This window comes from Theobroma cacao, chromosome 3 (genome assembly GCF_053813885.1).
Source record: "Theobroma cacao isolate CCN51 chromosome 3, ASM5381388v1, whole genome shotgun sequence".
NCBI classification, from domain to species: Eukaryota; Viridiplantae; Streptophyta; class Magnoliopsida; order Malvales; family Malvaceae; genus Theobroma; species Theobroma cacao.
This window is the reverse complement of record NC_142641.1, coordinates 5931105-5951959: the sequence shown is the minus strand read 5'-3', so window position 1 is coordinate 5951959 and position 20855 is coordinate 5931105. Positions and strand designations below refer to the sequence as shown.

At 31.7% G+C, this 20855-nt stretch overlaps 1 protein-coding gene across 1 annotated transcript; it reads left to right on the top strand.

Annotated features, from left to right (window-relative positions):
• Window positions 1-13186: 13186 nt before the first annotated feature.
• LOC18604322 (Calcium-binding EF-hand family protein) lies at window positions 13187-14170 on the top strand. Its single transcript, XM_007036729.3, has one exon. It carries the CDS (start codon window positions 13366-13368, stop codon window positions 13873-13875), a length of 510 nt encoding a protein of 169 aa, XP_007036791.2. The 5' UTR covers window positions 13187-13365; the 3' UTR covers window positions 13876-14170.
• Window positions 14171-20855: the final 6685 nt, after the last annotated feature.

Here is a 20855-nt window from a genome sequence, read left to right as displayed (position 1 = left end):
AGATATTCCCAATGAAATACTCAAGAAGAGTTTTGCTACGGATTTCGTGAAAGCAAGCACTAAGTTATGTGATTATAAAAAGGAAGCTGTAAGCTGAAAGTGATATTCATATTAATATTGAAAAATACTTGAGGAGAATCTAGTTTCAAGTTTTACAATTTCAGGTACAATTTGTAAATTGGTTAAGGAAGAATGATGTTATATTTATATGAAAGAGTAGAACAAAGGATGATAGAAGTTAACCTTGAAAATGAAGTTAGATAATGAAATTTTCCTAATACATTATGGAAATTGGAATTCAAAAATGCTTGAGGCATACATGATTCAAATGAGTTGAGTCTTAAGTGACAAATCAATATCGTAATGCAAGAAAGATACAAGGTAATGTAGAAGTATGACGGATAATCAAGGAAAAATGATGACTTTTAAGAATTGTGGTATTGCATATGATGTAATGATCAAGTCAAGATAAATTTTTGAAGTACTAATGGGATTATGAGGCATATACACATGTGTAGGGATTGATATTATGATCAGCTCAAGTGAAAAATGGTTCTTGGTGGCTCAAGATTTAAACTTAAGATATGATGAAAAGATAATACCCCCATTAGTTCTTTGAGATTGATAAATGAAATTTTGAGGTCAAAATTTTTATTTTAAGGGGGGTAGGACTGTAACACCCGACCCTAAATTATCTGTGATATATCATTCACATGCTTTGGATAGCATGTTTGTATATTGAATTACCCTAAAAAACAAGTTAAATGACTGTATTCCCCCTAATGGTACGGTTCAGTTAAATAAGTCTTGAACTAATTTAAACAAAGAATCGAGGATGAATTTGAGAAAAACTAAAACCCATGGATTGATTTAAAATGAGGATTCAGTGGTTGAGGTCCGATATGGAGTTAATCCGGACTTTAAGTATTCCAGGGGCAAAATGGTCATTTGCCACATAGGGACAAAATGGTCATTTGCCACCTAGGGACAAAATGAAAATTTTTAGAAAAGATTTTTTGGCCCCATTTAACTTATTGGAGTATGATTTGAGTGTTGGAGTATAATTTGAGGGTTTGGCAGTGAAAAAGTTTAATTTCGTTGATTTCTGAAGTGTAGGGGTAAAATCGTAATTTTTCCACCCACGGACAAAATTTGAGATTTTGAGAGAATTTAGATCAAATTTGATAAATTGGAGAATGGTATGAGTAAAAGGGATGAAAAATATGTCTATGGGCAATTTTTCAGTTTTTGGGGCAAAAATGTAATTTTTGACTTTTACGGGGGCAAAAGTGTAAATTTCAAAAATTACTCCACCAAGACTTTGGATAAGTCTGAGAATTTTATCTAAGCTATGGATATGTGGGACAAGTGTATGGTGAAAATTTGGAAATAAATGGATGGCTAGAATTTAAGGAATTAATAAAACAAAAAAAATGAATAAAATAATATTATATTATTTTAGCCTTTAAAAATGTCAAAATTCCAGAATTCTCATCTTCTTCAGCTGTCCAAACCAGGAGAGAAAAAGGGGGAAAAGAAATAAGAACCCTAGCTGAAAAATTTTGGGGAAAATCAAGAGAAATCAAGAAATCAAGCATTAAAAAGGTAAATTTCATTGATTTTCCTTATGATTTTCACTACCCATGCATTTTTTTTCTCATTTCCATGCAAAATTAGAAAGTGGGTATGGACACCCATGCTGGCCAAACCTCCATGGATGAGTTTTGAACTTGAGTTTTGGTTGATTTTAATTGAATTAAGTGATTTTAGTTAGGTTATATTGAAATATAGCAAAAATAAGCTAGAGAAATAATTTTCTCCCATTGAAACCCATTATGCCGAATTTTCTAGGGGAATATTGGCTGCTGATCTTGATGTTTATTTGAGGAATTATGATGAATAATGATGAACTATGAGCCTAGAAAAATAATGGGAATTTTTAGAGCAAAAATATGAATTTTTACTCACTATGGGTATTTTCGTAATTTGCTATTGAGACTGATAATTTGCACCACACTGAGGGACATTAAGTTAATTTGGGTGCAATTGAGGTATAGAAACTGAAAAAAATTAATTTAGAGTTAAATGGACGCGTATATCGATTTATCGGGTAAAAGACCGAAATAGGCTAACATCGCATTTAGGTATAATTTAGACATTTTGCACTTCATATCATGCATTAGTAGTATAAATTAGTTTATTTTGGTTTATTACCAAAGTAGTAAACCTCTTAATTGTACAATTTGTCAATGTGGCGAATCCTCTAGCAAGGGCAAAGAAATCGCACTCGAGGAGTAATAGTTGGAGTACCCGAATTTAGTTTTCAGAAACTGTGAGTAAACTTATTATCGTCTTAATTATCTAGAGTAGTTTTATACAATTGTGTGATTTTATGAAAAATGGGTTTAAATGGTAAATTGCTATGTTTTAAGAGAAATTGTGATTTATTAAAATGATTTTTTAAATTTTCTGGAAAATCGAATACTGGTTTTGAAAATAGAGTAATTGGAGACTGTCTACTTGTATTGTAAATTTATGGTTTTAAATTGAATGGCTTATGGCAATAAATGAGCATGAATGGCTAAACTGATTTTGGTGTTAGAATTATTTGTACTGTGTATTTAGCCTTGAGAGGCTAGGCTGCGATAAATTGCCATGTCATGCAGAAAAAGATTTTATAAATCAGGTGGTAGATAAAAGATTAGCTGCTGCAGTGGTGGGGGGTTCCGTGGGCCAGCCTATTAGAAGGGCACAGTAAACTCCTTTATATTCTCACCTCGGTCGTAAGGGCGCGTAGGGTATCTCCTGAGGTGGGCTTTTTGAGTGCACTTCACGTGAACCACCGCGTGAGAGTGAGACTCAGCCAACGCCAAGGAACGACTATGTTTCAAAATAAAAATATGATTTATGCGAAATATGAATTTTTAACAGCCTTGGCGGGCTCGGTTGGATACCCTTGGTCCAGGTGTCACCGAGTACAGAATTTGGCATGAGCCATGTTTTGAGTAATTCACAAGCCATGTTGATTATTTGGTTGAAATGAATATTCGTGATGTGAAAAATTTGCTGAAGTTAATTATTTTTTAATTGTCTCCATTTACTCACCTTTAGATAGTTTAGATGGTATCTGTTTACTCACTGGGATTTTATAATCTCACCACCCTCAATTTCCCACATTTCAGGTTCGGGATAGTCGGTAGATAGCCGATTGCATAAAGGACTTCAGTTAGCCTTGTATTGTCAAAATTATAGGTTCACAGACTCACATCTTATTGGTTAGTTAGGGGCCCATGTGTCATTGTAAAAGTAATTTTATACTTTAGTTATCTGATTTAAAATATGTATGAACATATTAAGCTTTTACACCATGTTTTTGGCTAGTTTCGGTATTATCGAAGAAAAATGATGAAAATGCCCCTGTGAGCCAGAAAATAATATTTTATTATTTTGATTTGGAAACGACTTATGATTTTTTTAAAATGCAAGATTTAATAACTATCGCTCACCGGGGAGATGCGGAAGCTGATGCTAAGCCTTACGGGGTTCTGATCGGCATTCGGGGTAATGAGTGCCCATCGAGACGTCGCGACGGTTGTCATGGGCCCGATGGGAGTTTCGGGTAGTGACAGTTTTGATGTTAATTAATGTGTTTCTATGCTAATATAAAGGATGTAATGCAATGCATGTAATATTGTTGGTCCCAATAATATGTGTTAGAGAGGGGTGAATAACACAAATCGGCTCTTGATAAGATGAGGAACTAATTTCTAGCACAAAGAAAATAAAAATAGAGTAGACAATGCACAACAATTTATAGTGATTCGGTCCAAGACTTACATCCACTACCTTGATTATCCAACCAAGGATTTTCTCAACAATTTCACTAATAATCGGTGAAATTCACAAGCTTTCACCAAGCTTTACAATGGCTTTTACAAGGCTCAGCCAAAACCTTTTACGCTAGTTTTTTACGGGCTAAACTAAAACCCCAAGTGGTTTTTCAAAAGCTCAACCACAACCTTTCACAATGATTTTTCACGGGCTCAACCAAAACCCAAAGTGCTTTTTCAAAGGTTCAACCACAACCTACAACAATAGTTTTTATCGAGATCAACCAAAACCCAACAACCAACTTTTCTAGGCTAAGTTGGAACCTTTACACTCAATCAAGCAATCCAAGCTTGAATAAATCCCTTAGAGTGACTCGCTCACTCTAAGTGTACAAGAAGAGAAGAAATAAAGAAGTACCTATGATTACTTACTTGATCTAGATGGTACAAGATGAAGTGCTGAACACAATTACAAAAGATGGGCGTTTAAGTGTAGTAAGGTGCAGAGAAAATTTTTTGGTTTTTTAGCTCTATATCACTTAGAAGCCTTCAATTCTCTCAAAAACTGATTTCTAACCATTGGAAGACCTTTTTATACTTGGAGAAACAACTCTGATGGTAATTTGACAGTTGTGGCCGTTGGAAGCAGTTGAGGATGAGTTCTAGCAATTAATTTGTCTTATAGTGCTTTGGTTCAATTTGCAGACACAGAGCTCTTAGTCGACTGACTTGGTCGACTAAGTTGGTTTTGTTTCAGGTTGTAAATTCTGGCAGAAAGCACTTAGTCAACTTACTTGGTCGACTAAGTTGGTTCTATTTCTCAAACTCTTCAGCCCACCATTCCTCCAATTTGAAACTAGGTCAACCAACATTCTTCCTTGTTTCACCAATAAGCTTCCTCTTTGTTAGACAGTTACATCTTGTCATTTTTATCCCTCTTTTTCTTTTGATATACTCTTTGAAGAGTTAAAAAATTAATTTCATATATTAATTTTCCTGCACACTCAAGTAAAGATATTAAACACAAACAAATGAGAATGTTTTATTATCATAAAGAAAATATAGAGTCAACATTCTTTATCTCTTATTTTTGATGATCACGAAACACTCCTAGATTAAGAATGCAATGTCTATGTTCAATATGAATGCTTTAAATCTTTATGCGTAATGAGTTGCTCCCCCTTAGTCAATGCATCTAGTTTTCTTTACATAATTTTCAACAAAACCAAAACTAAGCATCACACATATAAATTAAACATGAAGTCCATTAAACTCTATTTAACTTAGTTTTCCTTCTCTTCTTTTTCTTTTTCATCATTAAATAAGATATTCAAAACTCCCCCTTAATGAGTGCATCAAGATTTTCCTTTAATCTTTAAATCAACCTTTAATGAATGAGAATCATAAGCACTCATACACCTAAGTCATACAAGTTTATAAATATAGTTCAATAACTTTAAGAGTCAAGCTTGTGTCTATGTAAGAACAAATGTATGGGAGTTAAATCATACATTAGCCTCAGTCGGTTAGGCAGTTTTAACTATTTGTTGCTCAATCTTAGCTAGATATAAGGTTCGTTCACCTATTCATCTTTAATCAAGTCTTGGATAAGTGTTCTTACTTTATCCAATGGTATTAAGAATGGTGGGAAAGAAACATTCTCCTCATATTGTCTCTTTTTTAGGTTATTTCGCCTAAGATGTAGATTAAATTCAGAAAGGCATTTCTTTCCATATCATTCCTCATTGGATTGAATTCATTATGAGGGTATTCCGTCTACTAAAACAACTAGCTCCCATTTTTTAGTTTCCTCATCTTGTCTTTTCCTTGGGTTGGTGTTTCGCTCAACTTCAACCAACATAGTAAAGGTAAAAAAAGGAAAGTTCTCCAAATGCACCATATATTTATCAAACATTACTTGAATGCAAATTTTGAGCAGTTCTTTGCCATCATGGGAATCTTGTATGTCCAACACCTTTTCTCTAAAGTGTTAGATGTGCTACATGGTATCGTCATTCGACTTTTAATGGTTTCTTCCCATGTCAACTAAGGTGACTATCTCTTAGGTGGAAAAGAACTTTTTTTAAACATCCTACTTTCCACAGAACCAAGGGTGAAATTTACATACCACGTATAAGTTTTTTCTATTAGAAACGTAGATAATCTTTCAACTTCAAGTCATAATCTAATCTTTCTATTCCTAGAGTTTCTACAAACCTTATAATGCTCTCATGCATCTCTAGTCTTATTGTTGAATTGCTCAAACTTGGAGTGTAATCCTTAAGGTATGGTTTGGTAGGTACACTATGTAGTACCCTGTATTTTGATACGGTAGCTAATAAAGTTTATGGATGCCAATTGAGGTTGATTACTGAGTTAAAAGGGTAATTCAGAAGTGAATATGTGAAATCTCGATCTCAATAGGCACATAACTAGAAGTAGACACGATAATGTGAACCAGGGGTAATTGAGTAATTTCTCTTGATAAGCTCCTATGAGTGGGTTTTTTTTATGCTATTAAGGTCTAAATAGGCCTAAGGAATGAATGAATGATGTTTATGATGGTAAATAAATGAGGAAGATAAAAATAATGATAATTTCCACAATATGGGTAAAATGGTCATTTTGCATCTTGAGTCTAATTTTTTTTTAGTTTCGTGAACTTGAGTACCTTTAGACTATTATGGACTTTGTTTCGGTGTCAAAAGAGCAAAAAGGTTGCACAAAGGATAGGAGGAAGACAAAACCACCATGTTAAGGGTATTTTGGTAATTTCGATGGAAATTTGGATTAACTTGAAGCATAAATATCTGAGCTCTAGCAGCTTTTCCTTCTTCTTCTTCCTCCATTTTCACGTTCCTTTTATCCTCCATGGAAGCTTGCTTTGCAACTTCTATAACTTTCTCTCTCTAGCTCCAATTTTCATGCTTTTGTGCACTTTTTCATAAAACCTTTGTGCTCTTTCACTCTCTCACTTTAAAACCCTTGAAAAGCCTTACTTCTATACTTCTTCTCACTACCTGGAAGTTTAGAGAGAGAAAGAAGGATTTTCCATGATGGCTTGAGTATTCTTAAGAAGGAATTCAACTACAAAACCACCAAAGTGAGTAATGAATTAGGTTTAATTTTCAAGTTGTTGAAAATGGTTGATGATTAGAGTGGTGAGTTAATCTATTGTTGAGATTGTTAATCATTTTTAGAGTGACTAAAGTACAGTAAACAAATAGCCACTTAATGGTAATTGGGAGCTAGTTAGGAATAACTAGCTGAACTTGAATTAGGAAATAGCTTTTGAGAGTGTATTAATGCCAATTTAGGTTGGTTGTGATGTTGTGTGTGTATAGGTTCCAACAAGGCCTCACATGTCCATTTGGAGCATTAGTTGAGATTAGAGTCAAGCAAAAGAATCAACAAGACCGGTGAGTGAACTTGCATTTCAAAATTTGTTTTGAAAATATGAATCTATTTGCACAAACATTGGTTGATTTTATCCAACTTTTCTTAAAAACGAGTGCCTTGGGAATAAGCCTTTGATAAATTGTCTCTATATTGTGACATGTGGCTGTTATGGATTCATGCACTACTACATTATGTTGATATATATATATATACACACGAATATATGTTGTGCATTGACGAATAATGTTGTGTAATGATATTGACCTGGCTATGTGCAAGTGGGAGTGCACATAAGCCGATGCTGACCCGGCTATGTGCGAGTGGGAGTACGCATAAGCTGATGCTGACCCGGCTATGTGTTAGTGGAAGTGCGCATAAGCCAATGATGATGATGACCTAGCTATGACGATGAATGAAGTGGGGGTGGTGTACACGTTTATATATGTTTATATATGTATATGTGATAGAAGGTTTATGATTATAATATGTAATTGAAATGAATAATGAGAAACTTGATTATTGTCAATGTGTTCACTTTGATGTGCAATATGGTAGGAATGGATTGTGTGGCATGTGAAAATCTCTTAATTGTCATCTCCCCTAAATCTCGCTATAGCGAGAAACTCTTGGGTCGTGGGGGCATAAGCCAACCCTATTTCTCACTGCAGCGAGAATGAATCTAGCTGCAACGAGGAACTCTCGGGTTCTAATATAGTGCTTTCACTTTGATGAAGATTTTGACCACATTCCCGTTCTAACTGGGAAAAGTGGTAAACATAAAAGTTGTAGCTCTGCCTCTTAGTTTTCTAATGGTCTAAAAATCAGGTCAATTGGACTTCTGTAGCGGGAGATATACTAGAAAAACTAAAATATATGCAAACTAACACTGTTTCTCACTGCAGCGAGAAACTTTCTATTTTGGCAACCTGAATCTCTCTGCAGCGAGAATGAACTTCGCTGTAGCAAGAAACTTGCTGCCATGCTTGCTACCTTGTTTGATTTTGACATATTTTTCACCCATTTAACTTCATGGATTGATCTTGGGTTTTTGCAACACTATGAGGTTATTAATTAAAGTTTGAAATGATGGGTTTTTAGTAAGAAACTAAATCAATTGCATTGTTTTTGAAACAAGTGCATCATGATTTCCAAATTCTTCCTATTGACTGCTTGTTCCCTTCTTATGTTCACTCACTGAGTTTTATACTCACGTTTTCAAACTTCATGTTTTCAGATTTGGAGGTAATTGGGACATAGATTGAGTCGCGCACATATGCTCACCTTCTTGGTAGGTACTATGGCATCTTAGTGGCGGTACCTTCACTTAAAGTCACTCTGCTGACGGTTGAGAGTCTTTTATCTGTGTACATGTATATGGAATGCAAACTACTATGAGTCATATTATAAATGAAGTATGTATATGTTGGATTGATGATGATGCCTTATGAGACGACAATGAATGACAATACTTTGAGATAATACAAATATGAATATTCGATTGCTATAAATTATTACTGAAACATTCATCATTGAGAACTAAAATATGTGGTTTTAGAAATGATGGTTAAGATTAATTATCGGGATTGCATAAATAGGCTTGCTTGGGCTTAGTGGGCTATGCCCATTGGGCCCATGCGTCGGTCATAGCTCAGAATTTGGGTTGTGACACACTAGTCGGATAAGGCAGATTGAGGTCAAACTTCAAAACATTTAAACTTTTATTTTTCTGATTAAGTAGCTTTTAAAGCTCTTCCTTTGTCATAAAGCTTTAGGTTGTAGTTGACGAAATTATTGTAATAGAGTTACGAGCAACAAAAAGATTGGTCCTATTAGCATTTTCGACTATGACGTTAATAGTACTCTTCATTTCTTCCTTTTTCATTTGTGTTTGACAACCAAAGGAATGGTTCCATTAATCGCATTTTTAAGGTCCGTAGGTTAAGTTTCAGAAGTTGTGATAGTAAAGGACACAAGTTAAGAGATCGTCTCTATCATTGCTTGTTATCTTTCAGTATTTGTATCCTTTATTGAGAAGCCTAGAGCATTTTTATAATGTCTTAGACGTAGGTAGGAACATGTGTATCTTGGATGTTAGTGAAATTATCAATATGTTCTAGTTGTACAAAATTTTCGTTGAGCTTTTTACTTGGTGCAAGCACTTTTCCCTAGTGAAATTGTCAAAATGTAAAGAGGTCTTTTCTAATAAGGAGGGAGTTTGTGTTGGAACAAAAAAACGATGTGTTGGAGGCAATTGAGAGGATGATTGACAAGTGATGATGGATAAATTTTAAGAAAAAGATAGAGAAAGTAAGGCATTAAAGCAAGATGGAGAGTCAAGTCAAAAAAGCTTATTTAGAGAGAGAGTATTTGGAAAAGCTCAAGAAAGAAATTTGTTGAGTTTCAAGTGTGTCCTTGATGAATTGTTAAAGTTTTAACTATAAATCATGAAAGAGCGATTACTCAAGAGTAATATGCATATAATGGAAAGCTGTTATCAAAAGCATATGTATGTAATGAGAGTAACACGTTACCTCATTATGAGTAAGGTAATGATTTTCTAAATATTCAAGCTGCTATTGAGATACCCCATGTATAAAATTGAGAAGTGTGTTGCTTGTTTTTTTAAGAAATCGACAACGAGAAAAATGAAAAAAACATTTGTATTAAAAATTTTTTTAACTATTTTTATATTTAAATCATCAAATCAAACTTTTTAAAATATAAACTAATTTACAAACCGTACCACTGATCTCTAATCACTTTCATTAATGCCCAAGATGACCTAACTGCTCTATTTATTTGATTGCTTTCGTTGCAAATACAGAATAACTTTATAAAATATCAAAAAAATAATATGATAATAACTAAATCCACCAACCAGAGTTAAAAGAGCAAACGCTTATTTTAACGTGCGGTGTAGGTGGCACTTTGAAAGCAAAAGCTGATAGTGATACAAACCAAGTGGGGCCGGCAGCAGCAGCCGAATATCAATTTCTTACTGTAAAGGAAAAGAAAATCAATTGATAAGGGGAGTAGTAAGCAGTACGGAAGCATCCCCCTTTTTTCTTCTTTTGCAGAGTAAAAGGCGCGTCCGAGCCGCGTCCAAGCAAAGACAAATTTTACGCGCCCGCCTTTGGATCTTTACGCGGCTTGCCACAGCACCAGCTTTCCGCGTTCTTCTTTTTCTATATCTTTTTAGCTTAACTAATTACATTTACTTAATTAAAATGCACAAATTAAAAGATAAATACTAGACATGGTGCCATGATTGCAGGTCCTACGTCTTCCTCCCATACTTCCTTTTGCCTTTCTCTTTTTTTTTTTCTATTTAATTTTTTTATTTGAAGGAGGAAATTCAAAATGCAAAAAGATTATGTTTTAATCGATTAGTCAAATACTCGGACGTTTCTCTAATTTTAAATATTTTTATTTTATCATAATAAAATAATGCAAACATTTAAAAAAAAGTTAAATTTTCACAAAAGAAATAAAGTATGGTATCGAACTCTTTAGTGGTTAATTAAACAATCACGAACCCTTAATAAATTAGGTCATAAATCATTCAAATTAGCAATAAACTAAGGTTAAAAAATAACCCTTCTAAATTTTATTATTCTTGTAATAATTAATATAGTTCAAGTAGGAGTTGCACTTGCAATCAAAATTAATTTATGTATGGTAAGATTTCATAGAGTTTGTAATGCAAAGGCCTTTATATTTTTTTGGACCATGTATAAATTTTTTTGAGGTATTTGATGATGTATAATTTAATTACCACGAACTTCTATTTGGTTCAATCAAATTAAATAATTATTATTTTTGTTATGTATTTTAAAAGCAACCACTAAAGAATATTCTATATTCCTTAATGACTCGTGTGCATAATTTAAATTTAAATTTAATTAAAAAAAATCTAATAAAATCTATTAAAGTAAGGCCTCTTAAATTAAATTAATTAACTTATTCTTTTTTTTTGGATGATAAGTTTTGTGTTCTCGTAAGATATTATATGTTCCATTTTCTTTATCAAGTACATTTTCAAGAAAAGGGATTCGATTTTAACTCCGTGAGAGATGATATTAACATTTATTTGAGAAAATTCTTATCACTACTTGTATTATCTTTTTAATCTCGCGTGTAATCTTAAGAATTATTTTGGATGTGGTAAGTATAATAATCTCATAATTTATTAGTTACAAAGCCAAATTTGAGAGATAATATTATATGTGGCTAAAATTGAAATTTAAGTTAATGATTAATTGATATCAAACTTTTTATTTGAGTTTAAAAAAAAAAGAAAAGAAAATTGTTCAATGCTATAAAATGCCTAAAACATTACAGTTCATTAAAAAAAAAGAAAGAGGTACATGAAACTATCATAGGTTTTTGCTATCAGTCACCATTAATTTATAAATTTTAAAAATATATTAATTGATGGAATTTGATTGACAAATATTACATTAATTTCAGGGAGAACGATATGGTCAAATTAAAATTTTATTATAAATCATCTTTAAAAATACTTTTTAAAACCTTTGTACACAGTAATTTTCAATTATACATATTAAAATTTAATTTAATCTAATTTATAAAATAAATAAGGTCAAAATTTTAAAAATTTTGACTAAATAAAGTCAAACTAAGATAATATTTATGAGAAAGAAGGAGTATTAGATCTAAGATTTTATTTTTTCTCTTAATGAAAAATTGTATTGTTCAACTTTTTAATTATGTTCATTATTGTACTTTATTATTTTTATATTTTTCAACCATGCGTCATTAAATGTTTTTTATGACATAAACATGTAAAAGGAAAAAAAATAAAATCTTTTTCCAATTTATGACATAAACATGTAATTTTTTTTTAATAATTAATGCAATAAACGTGTAAATCTTTTTAATAAGTTTCACCTCTATATACTAAACATAAATAAAAAAAACTGTACATTCTTTTTCTTCCATTTTCCTTTGATCATCTTTTCCTTCACTCTGTTTTCCTTGTACCTAACAGAATATGTTAGATACAAATCTATACTCAAGTGAGTCCCTTGGATGACACTTATCCTATGTTTTCTTTTTTGTTGTAAAATAAGAGAGGAAGAATGTTACACTCTTTTAAGAGGATTATGATGTAAGGTTCGTATTCTGGCTCCTTTTAGTACTTTTATATGTATAAAGAGAAAAAAAAGGAATGAAGGAGAGTGAGGGAATCAAGAAAAGTATAATATTAAAAAAAGTTTTTAAATTATTTAAATTTTTTTATATTGTTTAATTATGTTAAATTAATTTTTATATTTTTATTTTAAATCAAATAAATTTTATATCTAATTATTAATTAATTGATGATAATCAAAATATACTTCTCATTTTATGTCAATTTGATGGGTAAAAAATATTACATAATCATGTTATCATGTCACATTAATATATCACATCATTATTTATTTAATATGTTAACGTTATGTGAAATAGAATGACAAGTAATATTTTTATTAATAACAATTAATCAATAATTAATTATGAAAATTTATTTGATTTAAAATAAAAATATAAAAAATTAATTAAATATAATAAAAAATAAAAATTTTTAAATAATTCAAAATTTTTTTAAAATATTATGTTGTAAAAGAATAGAAAAAATATATAGTTGGAAAAGTACGTGAGTTTAGACTTTGAGCTATTGCCATTCAGAGTTGTGAAAAATAGAAGTGCCCAGTTAAAATTGATATTTCAATGAAGATAAATAAAAAAATATATTTTTATTTTAAGATTAAAAGATATTTATTTGGATATAGCAAAGTAATAATATAAAAGACCTTTATGGTTGGGGAGAGTAAAAGTAATATTTTTCCAACAAGAAAAAATGGAAATTGTAAATATTAATAGTGAATATTTAAAATGAATATAGTAATATATTTTATATTTAAGACTAAGCAAGGAAAAGTAGCCCACATGGAGAATGGGACCTTGTTCTATTTAAGTGCTTCTCCGTTTTTCCTTCTCCCCACACTCTCCCATTTGGCTGCACCGCCCGAATGCCCGCATCTTAAATTAGAAGCCAGAACCATTCCCTCACCCTCAAAATTCCGTAATATCCTCTCCCCTACGCCGCCCCCCCGTTTCCCTCTCTTAAACCATGTCGGCGACAACCCCATCTCCGCAACCAAACACCTCCTCCGTCTACCTGGAAAACATGGACGAACTCCAAAAAGTGTTCAACCAATTCGACGCCAACAAGGACGGTAAGATCTCCGTATCGGAGCTCGGCGATGTCTTGAAAGCAATGGGGTCCTCTTACTCAAAGGAGGAACTCGAACGTGTCATGGAAGACATTGACACCGACAAAGACGGCTTCATCAACCTGTCCGAGTTCTCCGCTTTCTGCCGCTCTTCTTCCGACGCTGTCTCCGCCGCCTCGGAGCTGCGCGACGCCTTCGATTTGTACGATCAGGACAAGAACGGCCTGATTTCGGCAAATGAGTTGCATCTGGTTTTGAATCGGTTGGGGCTGAAGTGCTCGGTCGATGACTGTGTTAGGATGATCACGTCCGTTGATTCCGACGGTGATGGGAACGTTAATTTCGAGGAGTTTGAGAAAATGATGAGTGCTTCGGCTCCTAGAATCGACAACGGATCTAAGCCGTAAGATTTGAAAGTTGTCGACGGTGACTGATTGATTCGGACAAAGCGAATCAATATCAAAGGTAGCTTTAGTGTTTTCCTAGGCTGTTTTCATAAATAATTCCTCATCATATGGAGTTTTCGATTAGTGTTGGATTCTCAACTTCATTCAACGAAATGAAAACTGAATGGTTACAACTACCGAGGTTTTTTTTATCATTTTGTATCTGTCTCTATGCCTGGCCAGTTTCTGTTTCCTGCATTTTCAAATGAAAATTCCCATGATTTCTTTCTCGGGAAAATTATTGCTTCCCGCACAATTTTTCTGCTTCAGTGAATTTATGTTGATACTATACTATTTGTTTGATTAGTAGCTTTGCGAATTGCGACCCATCCATGGAGGGATACTAGTATTCATTGACTTAAAAGTATACTTCTGGTAATATTCTTGTTAATAAAAGTAAAAAAAAGTTCCAAAAAAATAATTAAGAATTAATACTATAAAATAAAATATTCAAAAGTGAAATATAGTGTAGTTGTTACTTTCTGCCTTTGGAAGTAAAACGTAAGAAATACGTTTGTGTGTAAAGTAAACACTACTAATAATTTGTTCCTAAAGTTACGGTTAAAAAAATACAAATTTCTAAGCTATATAATTAATTACGTTGAAATTAATGTTATATTTTAATTTATTCATAATGATTTTATTTTGGTGGTGATGTTTAAAAGATTTATATTCAATGCAGTGTCGATATATAATGTTTATAAATTTTCACTAAATAAAAAGGTATCAATTCATAGAAACGTTAAAGTAAAATATTTAGTTATTAAATTTATGATTTTAATTTTTAAATTGATTTATTAATGAAATATAATATTTAATTTACTTTTTAGACGTTAGAGAAACAGATTTTCATTTATTGGGAAAGGGTTTAACCAGGTGTCACGTCACTGTTAACGGCAAAAGTGGAAGAGGAGCATCAAATCTAATCAAAGTAGGATTAAAACTATGTTAAGGAGGAATTGTTTTTTTCTTGAATGCCAGAGGACAGACTGGTCAACGACACGTGTTTAATTTTTATAGGATATCAGCGTTAGGCTTAACGTGTTACTGGGTACCTTCGTTATTTAAATGTAATGATCGGAATAATCTGAATATTTTTGAATAAGTTATATAAAATTTTAATCATTCTATTTAGAGTTTGGATTCTGTAAGATATAAGCACCTCAATTTTTATAAGATATAAATCGGGTATAAGGTTTAAGCTATCACGAAAACACGGTTTTGATGATTTTAATAGATGAAAAAGCTTCTATATGAAATCAAAGAGAACTAAATTGAATAAAAAACTTAATAATATAGTTTATCTAAATATTGATAATCATGTTGAAAGCATTGTAAAACGAATTAATTTGATAAAGTTCACTCAAAATTAAGTTTTTGAGACCATTTCAGCACACTAAATGTATGTTGGTGAAGGCTTTAATCATAAATTAAATACCAAATCGACAGAAATTGATAGATTCCAGCAAGTAGAATGAAAATTGTTAGAGCCAAATTAACACATATCTTTCATGACTAAAAAGATATGATGATGATGATTAATGAATAGAAAAGAACACATATCACTTATAAGTCAAATATTCAGAACATAACTTTAGCAATAGGATTCAAAAACAATTTCTAATTGACAAAGGTTAGTTAAGATATTATTTTAAAATTTATATTGTTTTCATATAATGTACTTGTAAATAGTTGATTTGATTAATACTTATTTTTTAAAAAATTGTTGTATAGCATAACATTGTATAAAGAATAATAAAGACAAATTTTACAAGTTAAGCACTACTTTACGCAGAACAACTAAAATAAGTGAAGTACTAGTTCACACAGAATAACTAAAATAAATAAAGTATTATTTCATACGAAACGACTAATACAAGTAGAAAAACTACTTTGCACAAAATAACCACTTTATGCAGATAACAGTGAAAGCAACCTGAAATAAATAGTAGGGTTCACGGGTTACTTTCATCTTAAGATGTTTTAGAGAATTTGACTTGATAACTTGGATATGGAGGTAGTTAAGAGGTATTTCTCTTAACGTTTTTATGAAGTACAAGTATTTCTTCTTTTTACCTTGTTTTCATATAACTGTTCACGAGCATATTCTTTTCTTGTACCTATTTATGTATACTTTTTTCTTTTAACTTGTTCTCGTATAGCTTTTCACATATACTTCTTCTCTATAACTTTATACTCGAGACAAGTATTATTACACTTAATTATTTCAATAGTCATATAATGAGTTTCTAATCGTTATTCATTATATGCAATAAAATCACCATTTTAATATTCAAAGAATAAATTATAATTATTTATATTAAAAACTGTTAATAATAATATCATTCATTTTGTGCATTAAAACCTATTCTTGAGTAATCGTCAATTCTAAAACTATATATAAAACTTTCTCAATTCATTTAAGGGATCTTTACTTTTCTAAAGCTTTTCTCCCCAACATCATGTATCGATTCTCTTTTAATTCTTTTGCGCATATCACGACATTTACAGCACGTTTGGTACAGGGAATAGCTAAGCTATTCCCTGCATATTCCCAAGGGAATAGCTTAGCTCCGTTTGGTACAACTTTGGTACAAAGAATAGCTATTCTTTAAAATGGGGTAAAACTCAAGCATAACTATACCCCAGCTTCCTCATGGGTTTTGCTATTCTATGACTGAGGGAATAGTTCTAAAATGTTATAAGACTAAAATTCCCCTTATAACGGAGATGACATTGGTGGCGGCGGTGACGACGGTGGCAGCGACGGCGGTTTCAATACCGAATATGGTCAAACAAGATTCAAACGGAGATCCAGCAAGATCTAGCACTCAACGGTCAGATCTGGTCGCAAGAAGCACCGGATCTGGTGCTTCTCGACCATATCCCACGGTTGGATCTGGCACTCCACGACTAGATCCAGTCGCGGTGAAGTGCCGATCTGGAGCCGTAATGGTAAGATCCGACCTCATGGTGCTATAGATCGACGTTTTATTACACTGGTCGCCTTTACAGCAATCCGCCCATGAAAAAGAAAAAAGGAAAGAGGAAAAAATAGAATAAAAAAGAAAAATTATTTGTCAAATTTAAAATATTAATATTTTATATATAATTTAAACATTATTAATATTAATATGATTAAAATATTATAATATTAATATTTTAAACTATTAATGTTTTATTTATTAAATAATTAATATATTAAAATTTTAATGAGTATAAATAAAAAATAAAAAATTATTAATATTTTAATAATAATAATATTAAATTATAAATAAAATATATTAATTAAAATATTAATAATTAAATTATACTAAAATATTAATAATTTAAATTATTAATTATTAATATTTTAATTAATTATAAATTATTAATATTTAAAAAATAAAATAAAAATAAATAATTATATATATATATATAATAAAGGGTATTTTTATCTTTTTATTTTCTATTCTTTTCTTATTCCAAAGTTATTATTACCAACCAAACACTATAATAAGTCATAATAATTATTCATATTCTATTCCATTCATCATACCAAATTACGTAATACTTATTGTCGTAACGTGCGGGTCTTGAAACCCGACCGCCAGACGCGAGTGAAAACTCAAAAAAATTAGGAGTCGCCATCAATCTTTTTTTACTAGGTGCGATTGGCCACCTATTGACTTGATTCTAATCGACGAAGTCTTAAATTAATTTTAAGTCCGTCGAAGAGAACCTTAAACTGATCTACGGTTTTCTAAATCTAGGTTCAAGAGTACGATTACGCCCGAGGAAGGATTAGCACCCCCGGAACGCCCGTTCCATGAACGGTACCATTTTTAGATTATCCTATTAGGCTTTATTTTTTAATTTCACTATATTTTCTTAGTTATTATTCTCTTATTTTATCTCCTATTTAACCAAAATGGAATGCGAATGTGAAGCAAGATGAAATGCATGGTGTGGGATAAAAATGTCGGACGAATAACCTTTTATCGAGAATATTCTCCCAAATTCGCCCATCATACTGGTTGGATCCAGGGTATTCTCTCACCTAGGAAATTATCCAATAAACTCGCCTTCGCAAATTTAATGAATAATTCCCATCATCGGGGTCATCGTATGTTTTTCTTTAAAAATAACGTTTTCGTGCATAATGAACCTAATTCAGGCAAAGCCTTTTATTAAAGATGTTTCTCGAGCCCTCCCATCATACTGGTGGGACCCGATGACATCTTTTCACCTATGAAACTTTTCGAAAAATACTCGCATTCGCAAGATCTTTTAGAGATCCCATCATCGGGGCTTAAACTTGAAAACAAAAATATTTATATGCAATGATATGCATGATGCAATATATATATATATGCTATGCTAATGCAATTATCTATTTTTTTCTCATTTATTATTATTTAATTATTATTTTCATTTAATTATTATTTTTTATTATCATATTTTATATTCTTATTTCTTATTATTATTTTTTCATACTTTACATTTTTTTATTCTAAGTTCTTATATTTTCCTTTTATAATTAGATAAATTGTTTATAATTCCATGTTATTTTAGTGAACAAAATTTTATTTTTCTTTAACATAACATTTTATTAATCTATAGTTTATACCATTAGATATTTAATACTCAATTTTAAATTCCTTATTGTTTTGGGTTTTTTTATTTATTTGTCTATTTATTTAATGTCATGTATATTACATTTTCACAAATTAATTATTTATTATATATTTGAATTATTATCATTATTTATTTTATTTATTTATTTATTATTTATTTTAAATTAAAAATCTCGAAAACCCAAAATCAAGGCCCTCCCATCATACTGGTGGAGCCTTAATTTGGATTCCAAACCTAGGGAAATTGGCCCGAGATTGCAACTTCTCACGTCCCAACCGATCATCCCATCATCGGTATTAAATTAAACTTATAGTTAATATCATGGTATTTTTTTTGGAGTTAATTTTCTAAGAGTAATTCTCATACCTATTTTATAATAACTACTTTAATACTTAATATAATAATCTCCACTTTCTTAATTTAATCTATATAAATCTTTAGCTTATCGTTTATTTCATTAACCTATATATTAATATTATTATTACTATTATTATTACTATTTTTTATTTTTGTTATATTTGTTCTTTGAAACTATCCCCACAAACATACTTTTTTTTTAACAATATACTTTTGTTTTACATATATGCTTCATTTACCTAAGTTTAAATATTCTTTTCATTCTTAAACATTTCTTATTCTTATGTGTACATATATATATATATATATATTTTATATTATATTTTTCCATTGATATTTTATTTTAATATTTATGTAGTTTAGAACATCAAGTTAAAACTATTAAATCTAGATCGTACCTATTTAAACATTAATCCTAAGACCCAATATAATAAATCAACCTAAATCACCCAACAAATTTGAGAAAAATAAAAAGGTTTACTTTTATGGGTCAAGTGGACCCAAGCTGTCAGGCCGAACCGTGGTTCGCTCCAAAGCCCACCGTCAGGTCTCCTGCCCAATAACCTCCAAGTGCCAAAATGACGCCGTTTCAGAGCTCCAGTTCTTAGCTATTTAAGCTTCATTTTCTTCCTTTCTTCCCATTTTCCCTCTTCAATTTCTCTCTCTACCCACCAAACTCTTTGACTTCTCTCTAAAACAACCTTTCATTTTTCTTCTCTCTTTTCTCTCTCACCGGCGTCGACTTTCTCAACCCTTTCTCTCTTTCCTTTGCCGGCAGCAAATAGCCCAAGCTTTATACTTCCTAACCGATGGCAAATAGCCTAAGCTTTATCCACTCTCACCGGCGGCAAATACCCAAGCTTTATCCCTCATAACCGGCGACAAATAACCTAAGCTTTACCCACTTTTACCGGTGACAAATACCCAAGCTTTACCCCTCATAACCGGTGGTAAATAACCCAAGCTTTATCCTCATAACCGGCGGCAAACAACCCAAGCTTTACCCACTCTCACAGGTGGCAAATACCCAAGCTTTACCCACTCTCACCGGCGGAAAATACCCAAGCTTTACCCCTCCTAACGGATGGCAAAGAACTCAAGCTTTATCCTTCCTAACCGGCGGCAAACAACCTAAGCTTTACCCACTCTGACCAGCGGCAAATACCCAAGCTTTATCGCTCCTAAAACTCAACCAAAAATTCACCCAAAAAACCCAACTATTCTCCCTCTCTCATTGTGCATATTTTTGAATTTTTTTTGGTATATTTCTTTGATTTTTATGGATTGTTGCGGCTGCTAGGAGGCTTAGCTTCGAATTTTTGGTCTCTGGTTGCTAAGATTTTCTAGGGTTTTTTGGTTTGCAGGTTGTGATTTTTTTTTGGCTCCGATTCTTCCTCTCCCGAGTTGCTACAGTGGGGCTTTATACACTTGGCTTTTTGGCCGAGTGTAGTGTCTCCACTACCCTGCCAGACGCGAAAAATTCGCGTCTGGCAAGGTGAGGGAGGTGCTTGGCAGGGTGCGTCCACACCCTGCCAGTCGTACCCCTCTCCCCTTTTCTCTTTTTTTTTTTAATTCATTTTTATGATTTTTGTTTATGAAAATTTTAACTAATAAAATTTTATTATGAATTTTTAGTGTCTATAGTTGCCCCTCTTTGCGTATTTTGATAATCTGAAATAGTGCAAAGATGTAGACACTGTACTTGACTTAATTTATTTTTTTATTTTTTATTTTTTTTGTTTTTGTTTTCTTTTTGTTTTTGTTTTGTTTTGTTTTTGTATTGTGTGTGTTGTGTTGTTTTGTTTTTTTTTTTGTTTGTTTTTTGTTTTTTGTTTTTTTTTTTTAAATGAGACTCCTCAAAGCTGAAGCAACGAAACTTTAAAAATGAACTCCTCAAAATTAAGGCTACGAAACTTTTAAAAAATGAAACTCCCCAAAGCTGAGGCAACGAAACTTCTAAAAATGAA

What these genes read in the sequence shown, in the direction of transcription:
- LOC18604322 (XM_007036729.3), top strand. Translation starts at nt 13,366, where the DNA reads ATGTCGGCGACAACCCCATCTCCGCAACCAAACACCTCCTCCGTCTAC.